At 44.3% G+C, this 21,241-nt stretch overlaps 1 protein-coding gene across 6 annotated transcripts in view; it reads left to right on the top strand.

The window, feature by feature from the left end:
* prdm15 (PR/SET domain 15) overlaps nt 1-17,995 on the top strand; it is a 53,617-nt gene extending 35,622 nt beyond the window's left edge. For 5 of the 6 annotated variants that reach the window (XM_033032526.1, XM_033032529.1, XM_033032527.1 and 2 more), the window contains 10 exons: nt 1,344-1,475; nt 2,721-2,855; nt 3,750-3,919; nt 4,488-4,567; nt 5,925-6,044; nt 8,815-8,946; nt 10,959-11,042; nt 11,947-12,122; nt 14,932-15,201; nt 16,341-17,995. In XM_033032526.1, coding sequence (XP_032888417.1) covers nt 1,344-1,475; nt 2,721-2,855; nt 3,750-3,919; nt 4,488-4,567; nt 5,925-6,044; nt 8,815-8,946; nt 10,959-11,042; nt 11,947-12,122; nt 14,932-15,201; nt 16,341-16,880 — 1,839 coding nt within the window. In that variant the 3' untranslated portion in view covers nt 16,881-17,995. The remainder of the gene's footprint in view (nt 1-1,343; nt 1,476-2,720; nt 2,856-3,749; nt 3,920-4,487; nt 4,568-5,924; nt 6,045-8,814; nt 8,947-10,958; nt 11,043-11,946; nt 12,123-14,931; nt 15,202-16,340) is intronic. The other variant, XM_033032528.1, reaches the window with a different exon arrangement.
* Nucleotides 17,996-21,241: the final 3,246 nt, after the last annotated feature.

The raw sequence follows: 21,241 nt of genomic DNA, 5'->3' as shown, positions 1-21,241 counted from the left end.
AGATGAATCAAAGGAGGCTTGCGAGTCAAGTTTTTTCACACAAGAATGGTAGATGCCTGAATTAATCTCCACTGTACCCTCTCCAGTGCAATCACATCCCTCCCACAGTGTGGTCACAAGAACTGTGGACAGAACTCTAGCCTTGGGATGTGTAGGGAACTGCAGCCCTGAGTTACTCCAGCATTTAGTTTCTCTCCCCTGACTCTCAGTCTGAAGAAGGCTCTCGACTTGAAACGCCACCTACTCCTTTTCTCCAGAGATACTGCTTGACCCGCTGAGCTTTCAGAATTTTGTTTCACTCTCATATCCTTACTTCACCACCTCTTAACCTACCTGTGCTGCCACCTTCAGGAAGCCTTGCATTTGTGCATCAAAGTCTCTTGGTACTCCCATGTTTCTTACCATTTACTGTGAATGCCCTATCCTTACTCGTCCTCCCTAACCTTGCAGTTATCAGGATTAAATTCTAGTTGTCAATGTTCTGCCCACCTGATCAGCTGATCCATGATCCTAATGACTATTCTCCACCATTAACAGCGTTACCAATTTTCGTGTCATTTTTGTACTTAATACCTCCTATGTTCATATCTATTCTATTAATGTATATAACAAACAGTAAGGGACCCAGCAATGATTCTGGTGATCACAGGCTTCCAATTACAAAACAACCCTGCACCATCACCCATTGCTTCCTATTATTGAGCTACTTTTTTGTCCAATTTGACAACTTGCCTTGGATTGCAAAGGTTCCAAACTTTTGGATGACTCCCATGTGAGATCTTGTCAAAGGCCTTACTGACATTTACTTTGGAGACACAGCGCGAAACCAGGACTTTCGGCCCCACCGACTACGCGCTGACCAGTGATCCCCACACAATAACACTATCCTACACACACTAGGGACAATTTACAATTTTACCGGAGAAAACCCACGCAAGTCACGGGGAGAACGTACAGACCGCACCTGTAGTCAGGATCGAACCCGGGTCTCTGGCGTTGTAAGGCGGAAACTCTACCGATGCGCCACCGTGATGCAGTTTAGTTTATCTTATTATTGTCGTGTGTACCGAGGCGAGGTACAAGGAACATCTTTAGTTTGCGTGCTATCCAAAGAAAAGACTATACGTGATTACAATCAAGCTGTCCACAGTGCACAGGTAAAGGATAGCGATTACAACATTTAGTGCAAGATAAAGTCTGATTAAAGATAGTTCAAAGGTCGCCCGTGTGGATTATCTTAGCTTCACTGACCTCAATTTTGTTATCTCTTTGGAAAAACTCCGTGAATAATGGAAGAGAGTATTTGTCATCTTCCTGTTTCCTGATTTGCATTTTGTCGCCAGGTTTTCTCCTGTCGAAGCAACATGAACAAACACTTGTTGACGCACGGAGATAAGAAGTACACATGTGAGATCTGTGGACGCAAGTTTTATCGAGTCGATGTCCTGAGGGATCACACTCACGTTCATTTTAAGGTACTTTTTTTCAGAAACATACTTTGTCTTGGCACAGAATTGTGGAATCGAGAACTAGGGGACATAGGTTTAAGGTGAGGGGGTAAAGTATTTATGGGAACCTGAGGGGTAACCTTTTTTGCACAAAGGGTGATGGGTGCATGGAACGAGCTGCCAGAGGAGGTGGTTGGGGCAGGTACTATTGCAACATTTAAGAAACATTTAGGTTGGTATATGGATAGGATACGTTTAGAGGGATATGGGCCAAAACATTTTCTGTAGAAGAGTAATTTTGGATTAGTTGGTGGCATGACCATATCTAAATCAGAAGATTTTGGAATTTAAGTTCCACTTAGAGAGAGAAAATGAAAATCGAAAATGAACTGACCACAAACATGCAATTATCTTTAAAGTGAGTGTGCTGCTTTTCTTGCCAGGTGAGCTGATTACACACAACTTCCCTAACATCCAGTTTATGAATGCAGTTTCCCCACAGCCAATATTTGCACCTTTCCTGGTAATGATTGCCATACAATGCAGTTGCTGCAGAACTGATGTCCGGTATTTGTGCGGGTGTCGCTAGTTGGCACTGGAATACCTGGATTATTCTAGCAGGTGCCTGGTGGTGAAGATATAAACTTTGATTCATGGTACAGTATCTCACTGCCAGGAACAAAACTTAAAAAACGGAAACAGTGTTTTGAGCAAAAGTGGAAGCAATGTGAATGGATTGTTACAGTGGTCATACGGCATTCAGGAATGTCACTTTTAATTTACGTTGTTCATCAGTTATCGGAGAAAAATTAGGCCATTCGGCCCATCAAGCGTACTCTGCCAATCAATCATGGCGAATCTATCTTTCCCTCTCCAAACCAATCTCCTGCCTTCTCACCATAACCCAACACCAGTACTAGTCAAGAATCTATCAATTTCTGCCTTAAAAATATCCATTGACTTGGCCTCCACAGCCTACTGTTTGTTGCAATGAATTCCACAGATTCACCACCCTCTGGCTGAAAAAAATCCTCCTTTCTATAGATAGGTCCATTTATTCTAAGGCTATGGCCTCTGTTCCTCACCTCTCCCACTTGTAGAAACATCCTCTCCATCCAGGCCTTTAAGTATTCGGTAAGCTTCAATGAAGTCCCTCCTCGACCTTCTAAACTCCAGCGAGTACAGGCCCAGTGCTGTCAAACGCCCATCATATGTTAACCCAATTGGGTTGAATTGCTCCACGTAATGCCCTTCTTTCTCTTGCGTCCCTAGGATATTCCACTGATGAACGAGCAGCAGCGAGAACAGTTCATCAGCAAACTTGGGATCACAGCAGAGGAAACGGAAGATGTGTCGGACGAACCAGGTGATCCTGTTCCTCATAAGTACAGCTGCAAGAAATGCCAAGTAAGCCTTACTTTATTCCTGTCATTGTGAACTCTGGGTGAACTGCTTCCCTGTAACCTATTGCCCTGATACTCTAGAGTAAGATGAAACAAGTGTGCCATCCACCCTTCCCATATGCTTTTGCTTTTAAGCCAAGAAAATGTTTTGTCAAAGTTAGACTAGAGGGCACAGCTTTCAGGTGAGAGGAGTAACGTTTTTTTTGCACAGAAGGTTATGGCTGTTTCGAACACACTGGCAGTAGTGGTAGTGGAGGCAGATACGATAGTAGCATTTAAGAGGCTTTTTAATAGACACACGGATATGCAGGGAATGGAAGGAGTTGGATCATGTACAGGCAGATGAGATTGGGCTCATTTAATTGTGGGCCTCTGTACAACTAGCAGCAAGCCAATGAACCTCACGTGTCAGTGTGCTAGACTGGCTGATGTTATATACAGCACAGAAATGGGCCCTCAGTCCAACTTGCCCATGCCAGCCAAGATGCCTCATCTGCATTAGTCCCACCTGCCCATGTTTGGCCCATATCCTTCTAAACCTGTCCATGCCCATGTATCCGTCCAAATGTCTTTAAATGTTAGTGCCTGCTTCAAATGACCTCTTCTGGTACAAACTGAGTGTTTGCTGTGTATGTTCCTTTTTTTATGATATCTCATCAATTACTATTTTTACAAATGTTCAGCAGTTTTCTTCCTGCCCCTTTAATATTTCTGATGTTGCATCAGCTTTCGTACATCTCAGGTAACACCTGTTAAGCGTAGACCTGTTAACTCTCCTGCCCTTTCTAATATACAACTTGTTTGTGTAAACTTTTTTTTTTGGTTAAGTAAAGATTCAGAAAGCAGGTCCTGTCCGATGTTGAGATATTCAGAGAGAAGTGTTTTGTTCCTTCTGCAGGCCACGTTTGCCAAGGGGAGTCAGTACTTGAAGCATCTGATGGAGATTCACAAGGAGAAGGGCTACGGGTGCACAATCTGCAATCGTCGCTTTGCGCTAAAGGCCACCTATCACGCCCACATGGTCATTCACCGGGAGGAGCTGCCCGACTCTGACCCCAACGTGCAAAAGTAGGTGATGGTAAATTACTTTGCGTCCTTATCCCCCTGGTTGTAACAGAGGCAATTCCACTACTCGTAAGTGCATAAGCACGAGCACAAGACATGCACACACACACACACACACATACACGCACACGCACACACACAAGCACAAGCACACACACACACACACACACACACACACACACACACAAAAGCACAGGCAGGCACAAAGACACACTCACAAAGACAGACCTGCGCACACACACACACACACACACACACACACACCACTAGTTTAGAGATACAGCACGAAAACGGGCTCTTCGGCCCACCGAGTCCACACCAACCAACAAACCTACAAGTCTTTGGAATGTGGGAGGAAACTGGAACACCCAGAGAAAACCCACGCATTCATGGTGAGAACGTACAAACTCCATACAGACAGCACCCATGGTCAGGATCGAACCCAGGTCTCCGGCGCTGTAAAGCAGCAACTCTACCGTTGTGCCATCTCGATTGTCCGATGACTTTCCAAATATCGTGCTAATCTAATCTAATTTGTCTCTGGACCTGTCCAATTGTATTTTCATACCAGATATATCCACCCCTGCGATGTTTGTGGAAGGATATTTAACAGTACAGGGAACTTGGAGCGTCACAAAATAATTCACACAGGTAAACACGGCTCAGTTTTATTACTCCAAATTATCCAAACCTTTGTCTGGATTTACATTTGACTTTTGATTTAATTTATCGTAATCCTGAGTTCTTCTCTCTCAAAGTTCTGGAGGAAACTTAAGGGAGTTCTGAAGAACTTCTGCCCAGAGATGCTCCCTGACCCGCTGAGTATCTGCAGCATTTTGTGTCCCATCAACTAGCGCGAAATATTTGCTGGATTCCAAATTAGCATCAGTTGAAACGTTAGTCCTAATTGCCGAGAACCATAATTTGAACTTGCCTAAATGTTCTCAATGGGACACTTGACTTCTTCTGGTGGTTAGGTCCATACTGTTAAGTACATGTCTTGCTGTATGCCATGGGTATAGTACTAGTGAGGTAAAGTCTGCGACTGTATTACAGGTACATTATTGGTGGGTACAGTATTCGCTGTTTAACAACGAGATACAGAACTCATAGATAGAGGTCCGTTACTGTTTAACCCTGGGGTACAGCATTGTTGGGTATACGTCTGTTGAAGTCTATCCGAAGGATACACTGCTTGCGGGTACAAATCTCTCCCTGTATAACTCTGGAGTATTGTGCCAGTGTTGTGTCACGTCGGGGTCACCAGTATAGCGGGGGACTCGCAGGAGTCCAGCCAAAAGCTAAGCGGACACAAGTGTGCTCGAGACGTGTTTTATTCGGTACGATACAGCTCCCTACTCCTCAAATGGCACGGGAGTCGCCTGTCCTTAAATACCCCTACGGGTCAACCCCGTGACCTGCGCCTCCCACACCAAGACACCTAACTCCTCCCTCCAGATCCGAGGGTTTGCTCTACCCGTGGCCTACCACCAGGTGGCGCCACACCAGTGTATATAGGACAGCACAGTGGAGCAGCGGAAGAGTTGCTGCCTCATTGCGCCAGAGACCCGGGTTCGATCCTGACTACGGGTGCTGTCTGTTCGGAGTTTGTAAGTTCTACCCGGGTTGAACCCGGGTCTCTGGCACTGTAAGGCAGCAACTCTACTGCGGCCCCACTCTGCTGCCTCAGGTGTTGTGAATAAAGTCTATGAAAGTGTGCGGATCATTTGATTCCAAATCACTGCTCGTTAACAGTCAATGCAGAGAAGCTTCTGATGCTGAAGTAACACAAAATGCTGGAGTAACTCAGTGGATCAGGCAGTATCTCTGGAGAAAATGTAAAGGTGATGTTTTGGGTGGAGACCCTTCTTCAGACTGAGAGCCTACCCGACCTGCTGAGTTACTCCAGCATTTTGTGTCTATCTTTGGTTCTGCAGTTCCTTCCTGCACAGATTTTGATGCTCTCTGAAGTGCAGGTGGTGTTTTAATCTTGTATCTGACTGTGTAGGAGTGAAGAGCCACACTTGTGAGAAGTGTGGGAAGTCCTTTGCCCGGAGGGACATGCTGAAGGAACACATGAGGGTGCATGACAATGTCCGGGACTACCTGTGTGCTGAATGTGGCAAAGGTGAGCAAGGTCAGGTGGATCTGGGATGTAGTCACAAGAGTCCAACTTGCCCACACTGGCCAGCATGTCTACACTAGTCCCACCTGCTTGCATTTGGTCCATATCCCTCCAAACTTGTCCTACGGAGCACCGACCTTATCAAAGACTTTTTGAAAGTCTAGATACACTACATCCACTGGCTCCCCTTCATCCATTTTACTTGTCACATCCTCAAAAAATTCCAGAAGATTAGTCAAGCATGATTTTCATTTCATAAATCCATGCTGACTTGGACCAATCCTTTTACTGCTATCCAAATGCCCCATTATTACCTCTTTAATAATTGACTCCAGCATCTTTCCCACCACCGAAGTCAGGCTAACTGGTCTGTAATTCACTGTTTTCTCTCTCGCTCCTTTCTTAAAAAGTGGGATAACATTAGCTATCCTCCAATCCACAGGTACTGATCCTGAATCTATTACATAGAAACATAGAAAATAGGTGCAGGAGTAGGCCATTCAGCCCTTCGAGCCTGCGCCGCCATTCGATATGATCATGGCTGATCATCCAACTCAGTATCCCATCCCTGCCTTCTCTCCATACCCCCTGATCCCTTTAGCCACAAGGGCCACATCTAACTCCCTCTTAAATATAGCCAATAAACTGGCCACAACTACCTTCTGTGGCAGAGAATTCCACAGATTCACCACTCTCTGTGTAAAAAATGATTTTCTCATCTCGGTCCTAAAAGACTTCCCTCTTATACTTAAACTGACCCCTAGTTCTGGACTTCCCCAGCATCGGGAATAATCTTCCTGCATCTAGCCTGTCCAACCCCTTAAGAATTTTGTAAGTTTCTATAAGATCCCCCCTCAATCTTCTGAATTCCAGCATGTACAAGCCGAGTCTATCCAGTCTTTCTTCATATGAAAGTCCTGCCATCCCAGGAATCAGTCTGGTGAACCTTCTCTGTACTCCCTCTATGGCAAGAATGTCTTTCCTCAGATTAGGAGACCAAAACTGTACGCAATACTCCAGGTGTGGTCTCACCAAGACCCTGTACAACTGCAGTAGAACCTCCCTGCTCTTATACTCAAATCCTTTTGCTATGAATGCTAACATACCATTTGCTTTCTTCACTGCCTGCTGCACCTGCATTCCTACTTTCAATGACTGGTGTACCATGACACCCAGGTCTCGTTGCATCTCCCCTTTTCCTAATCGGCCACCATTCAGATAATAGTCTACTTTCCTGTTTTTGCCACCAAAGTGGATAACCTGACATTTATCCACATTATACTGCATCTGCCATACATTTGCCCACTCACCCAACCTATCCAAGTCACCTTGCAGCCTCCTAGCATCCTCCTCACAGCATTGAACATTGGAAAATGATTACCAATGCGTCCACTATTTCTAGAGCCACCTCCATGAGGACCCTGGGATGCATTCCATCAGGCCCCGGGGATTTATCATCCTTCAGTCCCATTAGCCTACCCAATACTATTTCTCGCCGAATGAAAATTTATTTCATTTCCTCGACCCCCTTTGATCCTCTGTCCTCCAGTATTTCTGGGAGATTGTTTGTGTCTTCCTTGGTGAAGACAGACATGAAGTACCTGTTCAACTCTTCTGCCATTTCCTTGTTCCCCATAATAGTTTCACCTGTGTCTGCCTTCAAGGGACCCACATTTGACTTTGCTACTCTTTTTCCCTTAACATATCTAAAGAAGCTTTTACTGTCCTTCTTTATGTTCCTGGCCAGCTTCCCTTCGTACTTCATCTTTTTTGCCCGTTTTGTTTCCTTCTGTTGTCCTATGAAAGTTTCCCAATCCTCTGGCTTCCGGCTACTCTTTGCTGTGTTATACATCTTTTCTTTTAGTTTTATTGTATCCCTAACTTCTCTTGTCAGCCACGGTTGCCTCCTACTCCCCTTAGAATCTTTCTTCCTTTTTGGAATGAAATGATCCTGCGTCTTCCGGATTATGCCCAAATATTCCAGCCATTGCTGTTCCACCGTCATCCCTGCTAGGATCCCTTTCCAGTCTACCTTGGCCAGCTCCCCTCTCATGCCTTCACAATCCCCTTTGTTCAACTGCATCGCTGCACTTCCGATTTAACCTTCTGCTTCTCAAATTTCAGATTAAACTAATCATATTATGATCACTACCTTGCTTCACTTGCTTCCCCAGTTCCCCTACACGGTCCTTCAGGAGCTGTACCTGAATGCACTTCTCACATTTGTAGCAGCCAGAGGCACCAGCGGTGTCCTTGACCTCCCACATCCCGCAAGCATCACATTCCAGCTGTCTAATGCCATTCTATGTCTTGTTTCTGTTGTACTCCCTGTTGTTCACAATAACTCTTCTTCCTCTCTATCCGTAATTGTCATCTTTTTTTAGCTTGTTGTGCTCACTGTTGAAAAACTTTTTTAAAATGGATCGACTTTGTATGTGAATTTTGATTGAGAAGAGAGCCTAGAAATTGAAAGGTCATTACGGACATGAAGCACTTGTCCAACCCAACCTATGCATAACTCCTTCAACTATTCTCTTCCCGCTCCTGGCCATCCCCTCTCAAGATCGTTGTAATCTTTTCCTAAATCCCAAGTGACTGGAATAAATTTGTTGACAGCCCTCCAGGACTCTTGATAAAGGAGCAGTGATGCTGATCGTTTTTTTTCTGGATTAGATGTTCCGCTATTCACGTGTAGGGTGGGAATTCTGATCTCCAGCCTTGCCCAAGGTTTGTTCTTATTGTAATAATGTCTGCTTTGCTTTTCCACGCCCAGGGATGAAAACCAAGCATGCCCTGAGGCATCACATGAAGCTGCACAAGGGGATCAAAGAATACGAGTGCAAGGAGTGCCATCGGAAGTTTGCCCAGAAGGTCAACATGCTGAAGCATTACAAGAGGCACACGGGTAACTATTTAAAGATGCCTGTTCTCAGTAGCTGCAGCAGACCATTCACTCTCTCAATGTCTAGGATGGATCCGCAGATGCTAGTTTACACCGAAGATAGACACAAAATGCTGGAGTGACTCAGCAGGACAGGCAGCATCTCTGGAGAGAAGGAATAGGTGATATTTCGAGTCGTGACCCTTCTTCAGACTGAGAGTCAAGGGAGAGGAAAACAGGAGGTATGAAAAGGTTCAGAGCAAAAAGGTTCCTTTTCACACCTCACTCTTCCATATCTCTAGTCTGCCTCTCACCTGACTCTCAGTCTGAAGAAGGGTCTCGACCCAAAACGTCACTCATTCCTTCTCTCCGGAGATGCTGCCTGTCCCGCTGAGTTACTTCAGCATTTTGTGTCTACATTCACTTTCTCAATACTGTTTATATTCTATTTATATTCTTGTCAGCATTTTGGCTCAAATTTAAATGTTTTATTTTGAGACAATCATCCTGAGAAGGTGAAGTGATAAAAAGGAAAGATCAGGGCAAATCAGCGCTGGCAAACGATGACACCAGCAAGGCATTCAAGTTCCTCCCCCTTACAATCAATCTGAAGAAAGGTCCAGACTATCCATTTTCGTCGGCAATGCTACCCTACCCGCTGTGTTCCTCCAGCATTTGGTGTTCATTTGAGAAAGTGAAGAGTCACTTTGTAATTAGAAGCAGTTTATTTAATGATAGAAATGTGTTAAAAAATACTTTGAAATTAGAAGATGGCAGTAAATGTTCGGTTAGCTTCTGCATGTCCATCACACCTTGTTTTCAGGGGAATAAGTATTTTGTGATGGGACTTATTCTTTAATATGACTGAAGTACTGGTTATGTGCATGTTAAAGATGGCTACACTTCAGGGAACAAGTTGACAACTGAAAACAAATACTGGAACAGTACAGCACAGGAACAGGCCTTTCAGCCCAGAATGTCCATGCTGACATGATGTCAGGTTAAACTAATTGTCACAGCCTGCACATGATCCATACCCCTCCCTTCACAACCTTTTTTACACAGAGAGTTGTGAATCTGTGGAATTCTCGGCCTCAGAAGGCAGTGGAGGCCAATTCTCTGGAGGCTTTCAAGAGAGAGTTAGATAGAGCTCTTAAAGGTAGCGGAGTCAAGGGATATGGGGAGAAGGCAGGAATGGGGTAATGATTGTGGATGATCAGCCATGATCACAGTGAATGGCAGTGCTGGCTAGAAGGGCCTACTCCTGCACCTATTGTCTATTGTCTATTCCCTGCTCATCAATGTGCCTATCTAAAGGCTTCTTGAATGTCGCTGTTGAATCTGCCTCTGCCACCACCCCTGGCAGCTCTTTCCCGCCACTTAACCACACTGTGTAAAAAAAAAATTGCCACAGACATCTCCTTTAAACTTTGTCCCTCTCATCCTAAAGCTATGCCCCCTGTGAAGGTCTTGAACTTCTATTTCTATAGTGTAGTCAACATCATTCTAAGGCCCTTCACAGGGGAGTTATCAAGCAAGTACTGACACCAATTCACCAAAGGATTGGTCAATGAGATCTAATTGATCGATGCGATCAAGTCACTAGTGAACATCTTGAAGAGTACGGCACAAAGATTTTGGAAAGAAATGCCAGACCCTAAGATGTAAGCATCAGTTATAGAGCAAAGAATTATCAAGGACTTTCAAATGCCTTGAATTATAAGGACACAAAAATCAGAGGGTCCCAGGCCTGGAACGTGTTAGAGGTAGATGGTGGTGAGACCATGGAGGTAATCAAAAATAAGGATGAAAATAATTTTATAATTCAGTGTGAGAGATAGCCAAAAAGGTATACATCATTGTAATGAACTTATTTGTATTTAAAGAGGACACTGTTTTCTATCTGTGGCAGTTGGACTATTGTGACTTGCAGTTGGACTATTGTGACTTGGTGTAAAGGCTGCAGACAGCAAGTGTGCATTGCACACTTATTATTATTATTATACTCATTGTGTGCTTTTTCTTATCCTCTGCAGGTGTGAAGGATTTTATGTGTGAACTGTGTGGGAAGACTTTCAGTGAGAGGAACAGCATGGAGAACCATAAACTTCTACACACAGGTGTGATGCCAAACTAAATTAATCTTGTTCTAGCAAGGACCAGGTTTACAGCAGGCACTAATAAAACCAACATCACCTTCCAGAGGGGAAATAATTTTTCAGTGGAAACTATACTGTGCTACGAACAAATAAGGAGGGAAAAAAACATTGCGGAGCTTTGGGGGAAAGCTGAACATTAGTTCCAATTTTGTTTAGTGACACAGAGCGGAAACAGGCCCTTCTGCCCACCGTGTCGCTGCCAACCAGCGATCGCCATGCACTAACACTATCCTACACGCTAGGGACAATTTGTCAATTTTTTTTTTACCGACGACAATTAACCTATAAACCTGTATGACTTTGGAGTGTGGGAGGAAACCGGAGCACCCGGGGAAAACCCACGCAGTCACTGGGAGAACGTACAAACTCGGTACCGACAGCGCATGTAGTGGGGATTGAACCCGAGTCTCTGGCGCTGTAAATCAGCAGCTTTACTGCTGTGCCACACTTTTGTTTGGGAACTTTTTCAAAGAGATGGCATGTGCATGTTGGTCAGAATGGTCTCCAAACTACTATGATTCTAAGTAAATGAAGGAAAATGTATAAATGAGTGATTTACAGGCTGGAGTTTAACTCATGTACAGATACTATGTCATGAGCCGATCATAGCACTACATTGGAGGAAATTGCAAGCAGAATTAATTTGAATCAGATAAGTCATCTATATTGTTTACCTTGAATATACAGCCTTGATTTTAACAAATGGCGCCATATAATAATCCCAACATACCAGATTTTATTGTCTGTTAAGATTTCATTCCATTTAGTTTTCTGATGCCATTCTTTTCTGGTAGCCACCAATCTAACTTTTAAATCCTTTCTATTTTTTGACTCTGCCTCTCTTGGCCAACTCTCCTGGTCTCAGTTGGAAAGCAGTGGCCCTGCAGTGTCTGTGAGAAGAAATTTGTTACTGAGTACATGCTCTTCAAGCACATCCAGCTGACTCACAAGAAGGTGGAAGCCCAGAACTGCCACCTGTGCGGCACGAAGGTTTCAACACGGGCTTCGATGAACAGGCACATGAGACGCAAGCATCCTGACGTGAGAGGTTTTCAGGTTTTAATAAGGCACAAGTTCATATGTGATAGTAGAATTAGACCATTTGGCCCATCAAGTCTACTCAGCCATTCAATCGTGGCTGATCTATCATTCCCTCTTAACCACATTCTCCTGCCTTCTCCCCATAACCCCTGACACCTGTACAAATCAAGAATCTATCTACCTCTGCCTTTAAAATATCCGTTGACTTGGCCTCTGCAGTCTTCCGTGGCTAATGAATTTCACAGGTTCACCATCCTCTGACTAAAGAAATTCCTCCTCATCTCCTTCCGAAAGGACATCCTTTTATTCTGAGGCAATGATCTTTGGTCGTAGACTCCCCCACTAGTGGAAACATCCTCTCTACATCCACTCTATCCAGGGCCTTTCACTATCAGTGTTTCAATCAGGCATGGGAATTTGGCAATTTGGCCCATCGAGTCTGCTCCACCATTCAATCATGACTGATCTGTTTTTCCCTCTCAACCCCATTCTCCTGCCTTCTCCACGTAACCTTTTGACACCCTTACTAATCCAGAACCTTACGAACTCAGGAGAGTCTGGCTACCAGGGTATTTTGGTGAAATAATGGCTTCTGAATGATCTCCCATTCGTGGGGAGAGGAGGAAAGACAAAGGTTTTAGAGGTCTAGATTTATACAGCATGGAAACAGGCCCTTTGGCCCAACTCATCCATGCCAGCCATGGTGCCTCATCTAAACTTGCCCGTGCTTGGCCCATATCCCTCCAAAGCTTTCCTATCCATGTACCATGTTTTACAGACTGGCAAATGATGACAACCCAGCTGAAACATTTTCTACATGAACTCCTTGTGGCGTCATGACACTCGGAATAACTCTGTGCAGAATAGTCAAACTGATTGCAGATTAAACTGCAGTTTGATCGGATAGAAGTAGCTGTGAAAGACCACTACTGTTGGCAATTCTTCAGCTACAGTGGTGAGAGGGGAGGAAGTTTCTTGCACTTTAGAACAGTACAAGCTATAATTTTATGGGGAATATTTGAAAGGAGTGGATTCAGAGACACTGAGCTGCTTCATTTTAGTTTTGTTTAGTTTTGACATACAGTGCAGAAACAGGCACTTCAGCCCACCGAGTCCTCGCCGACCAGCGATCCCCGCACACTTTCACTATCCTAGACACACTAGGGACAATTTACATTTATAGAATTTAGAAGATTGAGGGGGGATCTTATAGAAACTTACAAAATTCTTAAGGGGTTGGACAGGCTAGATGCAGGAAGATTGTTCCCGATGTTGGGGAAGTCCAGAACAAGGGGACACAGTTTAAGGATAAGGGGGAAATCTTTTAGGACCGAGATGAGGAAAACATTTTTCACACAGAGAGTGGTGAATTTCTGGAATTCTCTGCCACAGAAGGTAGTTGAGGCCAGTTCATTGGCTATATTTAAGAGGGAGTTAGATGTGGCCCTTGTGGCTAAAGGGATCAGGGGGTATGGAGAGAAGGCAGGTACAGGATACTGAGTTGGATGATCAGCCATGATGATATTGAATGGCGGTGCAGGCTCGAAGGGCCAAATGGCCTACTCCTGCACCTATTTTCTATGTTTCTATAGCAAGCCAATTAACCTACATCACTCTATGGGTCCATTAGACACTTCCAGATGCAGATGTATTTCCTCCAATACATCTTTGGTGTGTGGGAGAAAACCAAAGATCTCGGAGACAACCCACGTGATCACGGGGAGAACGTACAAACTCCGTACAGACAGCACCCGTAGTTGGAATCGAACCCGGATCTCTGGCACTGTAAGGCAGCAACTCTACCGCTGTGCCGCCGCTCTTAGCAGAGAGGGTTAAGAGGGGATCTGTCAGACGACTTTGTCAACAGAACTTCCCATAACTATTATCAATTCCCATATTTGTACTCTAATTATCTATAATAATTTGCAAATATTGATGCAGGATAAGACAAATTTTCTCCTGTGCTCCAACATTTAAATGACTGTCAGTAGAAATGTTTGCTGCCTGTTTCTTGTACACATTAATGATTCAATGGCACTTTATTTGTCACATGTACAGAGGTAAAGTGAAATTCATTTTTGTATACAGTTCAGTACAAGTATCACTATATGTAGGCACTTAGATACACCTTGGGTAAGCATCTCAGATACGGTACAAGTGTATAGCAGTAGTACACTGAGACAGCATACAGAGTCGCCAGTTTGGTGCCACTTTCAAGTCCCAGTTTGTAAGTGCAAGGTTCTTGACTTGACCATGAAGGCCCATTGCCCTGGCGGCATTGCTGGGTCGGCCTGGTCAAGCGTAGCTGCTGGTGTCCCCCGCCTCAGCGCCACCATTGCAGGCTGTGTCCGGTGTTGGAATGTTTGTGTAAGTGAGAGAGAGAGATAGAACGGGTAGATGCACAGTCACTTGCCCAGAATAGATTAATCGAGAACCAGAGGACATAGGGTTAAGGTGAAGGGGAAAAGATTTAATAGGAATCTGAGGGATAACTTTTTCACACAAAGGGTGGCAGATGTATGGAACAAGCTGCCAGAGGAGGTTAGTTGAGGCAGGAATTATCCCAACATTCAAAAAACAGGTAGACATGTACATGGATAGAACAGGTTTGGAGGGATATGGACCAAACGCAGGCAGGTGGGACTGGTGTAGTTGGGACGTGTGGGCAGGTTGGGCCGAAGGACCTGTTTCCACACTGCATCACTCTATGAGTCCATGAGACACTCCCAGACGCAGATGTGGGAGAGATTTAACGCTCGGTTGCCAACCCCGTCATGATGATTGATCAGGTTTTACTATTTTGTTACAGCAGGACATAAGCTTGCATGAGACCGAGCTGGCTGAACTGGGACAGGTGAAGAGATCAAAACGAGCACAAAGGAAGAAGCGGAAAGTGGAAGAGGAGGAGGATGACGAGGAGGAGGAAGAAGATGAAGACGAAGATGAGGATGAAGAAGATGATGATGAATCAGCAACAGCTCCCGAAGAGGCTGCTATGTATTCCTACACAGACAAAGAGACTGAATTTACAGCAACGGTTGAGGATGAGACAGATTCAGCAGTGCAAAACATGAGTCAGGTCAGTGCAGTATTGAAGCAGAATTAGATGAAGATCTGTGTATGTCCTCATGATCATCAAAAAAGTAAATCTAGTATTTATAGCCACTTTCACTACCTCAAGACACATTACCTCCAAATTAAAGGATGTTCGTTTCGAAAGGAAACCACCTTTCTCTAGTCAGAGGGTGGTGAATCTGTGGAATTCAGAAGGCCGTGGAGACCAAGTCAATGGATATTTTTAAGGAAGATTCTTTATTAGTATGGATGTTGGTGGTTATGAGGAGAAGGCAGGCGAATGGGGTTAAGATAGGGAAAGGTAGATCAGCCATGATTGAATGGCGGAGTAGAATTGATGGCTTAATTCTGTTCCTTTCACTTATGAATTTTATGAACTTATGAAGACGTTCTTAAGCATTCCCCAGCCAGTGAATTACTTTTCAATGTAGGCACAGTAATCAGGTATAAATTGAGTAACCCATTGACACACAGCAGGCTCCCGCCAACAGTAATGTCATAAAGACCCAATAACCTTTCTATAATCTTATTTACGTTGAGAAATATATATTAAACCCTGATGGTCGACAGGTGAATTCTTTTTCCCCAAAGTTCAAATGTGAAAGGCTTAGAGATGAGAGAGTCAAAGCTTAAAGGGGATGTGCGATGCAAAAATGTTTTTACATAGTGGTAGATTCCCGAAAAGCTGCCTGGGTAGATACAATCGTGGCGTTTAAGAGGCTTTTGGTTGGGTTCATGGATGTGCAGGGAATGGAGTGATATGGATCAGAGGAGAGAAGTTTAAATTGGTTCATAGGTAGACACAAAATGTTGGAATAACTCAGCGGGTGAGACAGCATCTCTGGTAGTAGGAATGGGCGACGTTTCTGGTCGAAATATATATATTTATTTGGCTCAACATACCCACACTGATTAACATATCCCATCTACACTCGTCCTACCTGCCTGCATTTATCCCATATCTCTCCAAACCTGTCCCATCCATGTACCTGTCTAATTGTTTCTTAATTTTTGTAATAATCCCTGCCTCAACCTGTTACCCCGCAGATGACTCCAGCTTTTTGTGTCTATATTTGGTTTTAACCAGCATCTGCAGTTCTGCCTGAGATGTATGACATTCATGACTCTCTTACTTTGCTTTAGGTGGTTGTGACGCTCAGAGATTCAAACGGTACCACAGCGACAAGTTCCGCCGGACTGACAAACATTGCGGTTTCCTCCAACATCAGCACGGTGGCCGGGACGCAGTTCACCAACCTGCAGCCCATCACCGTGACCAACCTGACACTACAGGACCGGCAGATGCAGCTCGACTCCATCCTGACGGTCAGCTTCGACTCCATCAGCGGCTCCACCGTGGTGCACAGCCGGCCGATGGAGATCCAGATCGAGGCGCAGCCCTCCTCTGCTCCCCAGGCCCACTCCTTGCCGCAGTCCATGAACTTGACCACCTTCGTCAACTCTATCGCCCCTGTTGAGAGCCCTCTGGCCGAGCAGCAGCAGCAGCAGCACATCATGACATGGAGAGCTGTGCCGCATGCCACGGACCCCACTCACCACATCCTGCAGCTTCAGCAGCCAACGGTAACCTCACCAGAGCCAGCGCCTCAACTGCAGCAGCAACAGGTTCAGGTCCAGGCCCAGCAAACCCAGCAGCCCCAACAACAGATGTACAGCTATTAATGAATACCCCCCCTCACCCCTTTCCTTCCCCGCCACAATATGGACAACATAGCCCCTCCCCCCTCTACCCCTCACCCTGGACTTTGTGAACACCCAAAGCTGGATAAACTGCAAAAGGCACTCTGCTGCTTTACAGAGCAGAACAAAACAGTCCTCGAAGATGGACACAAAATGCTGGAGTAACTCAGCAGGACAGGCAGTATCTCTGGAGAGAAGGAAGGGGTGAAGTTTTGGGTCGAGACCCTTCTTCAGTCCTCTCTTGGTTAGTGACGTTAGCTCCAGCCCTTTGTGCCTCTACAGTACTGTGCCAACCATCTTCTGCATTCAATCCACACGCGCACCACCTCCATGTTTCCACAGGCTTCCCAGCTTGGATTTGTAGATTCGAGGTGAACACGGCGTGATGAGTGTACTTTTAGCAGTTTGAAACAAACGGTTTTTTTTAATTAAAAGAAGAAAACAAAATTTGGCTTGAAGTGAAGAGCACAATTTTGCAAAATTAATGTATAAACGATTCTGCGACAGTTCATAACATGAGTTAAAACGTGTTGGAATTGTGAAGTAGTTGAGCTGCTAAATATCTAGCTCTGTTTTATTGCGACTGTGAATGAGACTGCATGTGTGTGGGACTGCGTGTGTATGGTTCTGCGTATCTGGCTGTATGTGTGAGTGTGCGTGTGTTGGTTTACCTGTTCAGTGCATTCTATCTCTCGTTCTGTAATCTGGACTCTTTTTATCAGAAGGGTTTTAGAGCCGCACTCATCCCTTTTAAAACAAGCGTTAACAAAGGTGATCGGATAACCTCGTTCTCCACAGCACCCCGTAAACCACATGAAGTTGTATGTATTTCACATTCCTTCCCCTAGATTAACTCGCATCTGAGTTACGACCTTAGAGCTAGAACCAGGCTTTTCAGCCACTGAAAGATGCTGGTCAGCGCAATAAGTGACAAATACTATGTGCCAGCCACACCCGCCAATGACGACAGTATGTTAGACACCATCGGCCATGAACTTTCAATACCGAGGGAGACCTGATCAGCACATGTGCATTTTACTTATCAGGACTGTGTGGTAAAAAAAATAGTGATGGAAGTAAACGCATTATTTATTTAACTTGTTGTGTCAGTACCATTTTGCTTCAAATGGCTGTTTCTCCTTGTGAGTCCAGGTAAAGAGTGTTGGCTAATCTATCTGTTCCTTCCACTGTCTTTTTCTCAACTATTGCATATAATCGGGCAGCTTCCATCATGGATAGAAAGGAGGAAATAGTGAAAATAATGCTGTTTGATACTCGCCCATGGTCACGAAGGACAATGGATTTGACTGAGTTCATCCTACTTAGTATTGAATTGTGGACAATCTGTTTTGCAGGTTGGCGTGTACAGAGTGCCTCACCAGCACGTGAGATCAAGAAGCAGCTGGCATTGGGTCCATAGAAGGGTATTATGGAGGATAAGTCCCAGAGCCTGGTGGGATCTAACCCAAGTTAATGAGAGAAGCAAGAGAGGTGATTGCTGAGGCTTTTGCATCCTCCCTAGCTACAGATGAGGTTCTGGAGGGCTGGAGCACAGCCAAGGTTGCTCCTTTGTTTAAGGAAACAAAGGATATAAGAGGCCTGTGCACCTCGCATGAATATTAGGGAAGCTCTTGGAGAAGATCTTTAAGGGTTGAGTTTAGTTTATTGTCACGTGTGCCGAGGTACAGTGAAAAGCTTTTGTTGCATTCTAATCAATCAGCAGAAAGACTATACAATCGAGCTATCCACAGTGTACAGATAGATTATAAAGGGAATAATGTGAATAACGTTTAGTGCAAGATAAAGTCCAGTAAAATCCAATTCAGAGATAGTCTCCAGTGGGGGTAGGGTTTATTCACATTTGAAAGAGAATGGACTAATTAGGGACAGCCATCATTGCTGTGCGCAGGGCACGGCATGTCTCTTTTTGAGAATTTTTTGAGAAGATGAGAAAGATGTTTCATGAGCGTAAGGTAGTGGATGTTGTTGAAATGGACTTTAGTAGGGCATTGACAAGGTTCCCTCATGGTAGGTTGCTCAAGAAGGTTAAGATGCATGGGATCCACGATGACCTGGTAGTGTGGACACAGAACTGGCGTACCATAAAAGACAAAGGATAGTGGCGAAAGGGTGTCATTGTGGCTGGATGTCTGTGACACATAGTGTTTTGCAGGGATCGGTGTTGGGATGCCTATGGTTTGTGATATATATATAAATGACTTGGATGAATATGTAGATGACACAGAAATTGCTGATGTTACAGATAGTGAAGAAAGCTGTTAAATGAGTCAGTGGGATATAGATTTGCTGCAGATATGGGTGGAGGAAATGGCAATGGAGTATTATCCAGATAACCCGGAGGTGTTGCACTTTGGGAGGTCAAATGTAAGGACAAAATATGCATTTAATGGCAGGACCCTCAATAGCATTGATGTATACAGAGATCTTGGGGTCCAAGTACATACCTCCCTGAAAATAGCATCACAAGTAGAGTGGGAAAGTAGATGTATCCATGTAGATGTAGATGTTGCATCTTAATAAAATCTTGGTTCGGCTGCATTTGCAGTATTGTGTGCAATTCTAGGCACTTTCAGGATGCTGCCTGTATTAAAAGGGTATTAGCTATGAGGAGAGGTTGAACTAATTTGCATTGTTTTCTCTGGTGTGTCAGAGGCTGACTGGAGACCTGATAGTAATATATAAAATTAGGAGAGGCATAGGTAAGGTAGACAGACAGAATCTTTTTCCCCGGGTGGAAATGTCAAATACTAGACAGCAATGCCCTAAGATCAGAGGGATAAAGTTTAACGGTGACATGTTGAATTGAATACTTTATTGTCACATGTGACAAGTCACAATGAAATTTTTTACTTGCATACCCAAGGCATGCAAATAGTCGGCCATAAAGGGTGCTTACAAAGTTAAAAAACCCCCCCCCCCCCCCCCCAGCGCCAGTACCCCCTTTGTTCTCCCCCCCCCATCAAACTGCTCAGTTTGCCCCGAATATCTTACAACATGGGACAAGGAACAAGTTGAACCACTTTTCAAATCAATTTGTACAGTGCTATGTCCTGCAAATAACAAAAATGGTATTATTTAATTGATGAAACTATTCCCCTGTAAGGCAATTCTTGCAAATAACTATATATGAATGTAAAGTATATAGTGGCAGTCACCATTAGCAGCACATGATTCTCAGTTACATTATTATTTTGTACTTTGGATACAAGGCACAATTTTGAAATTTGCTGTGCATTTTTAATTCACAAAACAGGCAGTGTTATAAGCAGAAAGATATGGCCATAGACTGAAGGGCACGGTTCCATTTGCTGAAAAGTGATGGCACATGTCATTAACTTAATATGCAAGTCTTTGGGGATGAGAAAAACTAGTTTAAAAAATATAAAAGCCAACAGGCTATGATGGAGGATCCTGGCCATATAATATGTACAAGATTCAATCCTAGTCCAGCTGCTTCAGAGTGCATTTCAACTATATAGTTTTAGTTTAGTAATCGGAAAAACAATACATGATTACAATCGAGCCATCCACAGTGTACAGGTACATGATAAATGGAATAACGTTTAGTGCCAGGTAAAGTCCGATTAGAGATAGTCTGGGAGTCTTCAATGAGGTGGCTGGTAGCTCAGGGCCGTTCCTGAGGATTGGTAGGATGGTTTAGTTGCCTGATAACAGCAGTGTTTAAAATGATTACTCATTTAGACAACGGAACAACTAAATATAGACAAAATGCTGGAGTAACTCAGGGGGACAGACAGCATCCCTGGAGAGGAGGAATGGGTGACGTTTCAGGTCGCGATCCTTCTTCAGACTGAGGAAATTGACTAAATATCAATATTTCCAACACACACAATGTAATATTGAAAATAATTAGTTAAAGCAAAAGGTGCATGACAAAGCATACGAGTCTAGATTCATTGTTAAATTTATTCATTCTAAATTAATTGCCAATGTAAAAAAATAAAGTTGTAAAGCAGGGAATTTAGTAAATATTTGGAAAAGGTAGTATGTAGGAAAGGAGAAAGGGTGGAGTGGCAATATGTACATCATTTGGAAATAGTGTGTCAAATGATGGGTAATAATGGGTACCCAACTTGTGGCTGTAGTTTTGCCCCTAACAAAGATGGCGGGTCTTGCCGCTGAACCCACCCACCGCGTCCAATGGCTGCGCCTGGCCGCCGCCACCGCCTCCGTTTCTCATTGGCTGCGAAACGCCGCCGCCTCCGCTTCCCATTGGGTGAGCGTGGCGCTTTTACTCGCCGAACGCCGGCCTATCAGCGCGCCGGGAACGGAGGCTGACCAATGGGATTGCCGGGGGGACG

This window comes from Amblyraja radiata, chromosome 14 (genome assembly GCF_010909765.2).
Source record: "Amblyraja radiata isolate CabotCenter1 chromosome 14, sAmbRad1.1.pri, whole genome shotgun sequence".
Classification (NCBI taxonomy): domain Eukaryota; kingdom Metazoa; phylum Chordata; class Chondrichthyes; order Rajiformes; family Rajidae; genus Amblyraja; species Amblyraja radiata.
The sequence above is the reverse complement of the archived record's forward strand: the minus strand, read 5'-3'. Positions and strand labels throughout refer to the sequence as shown.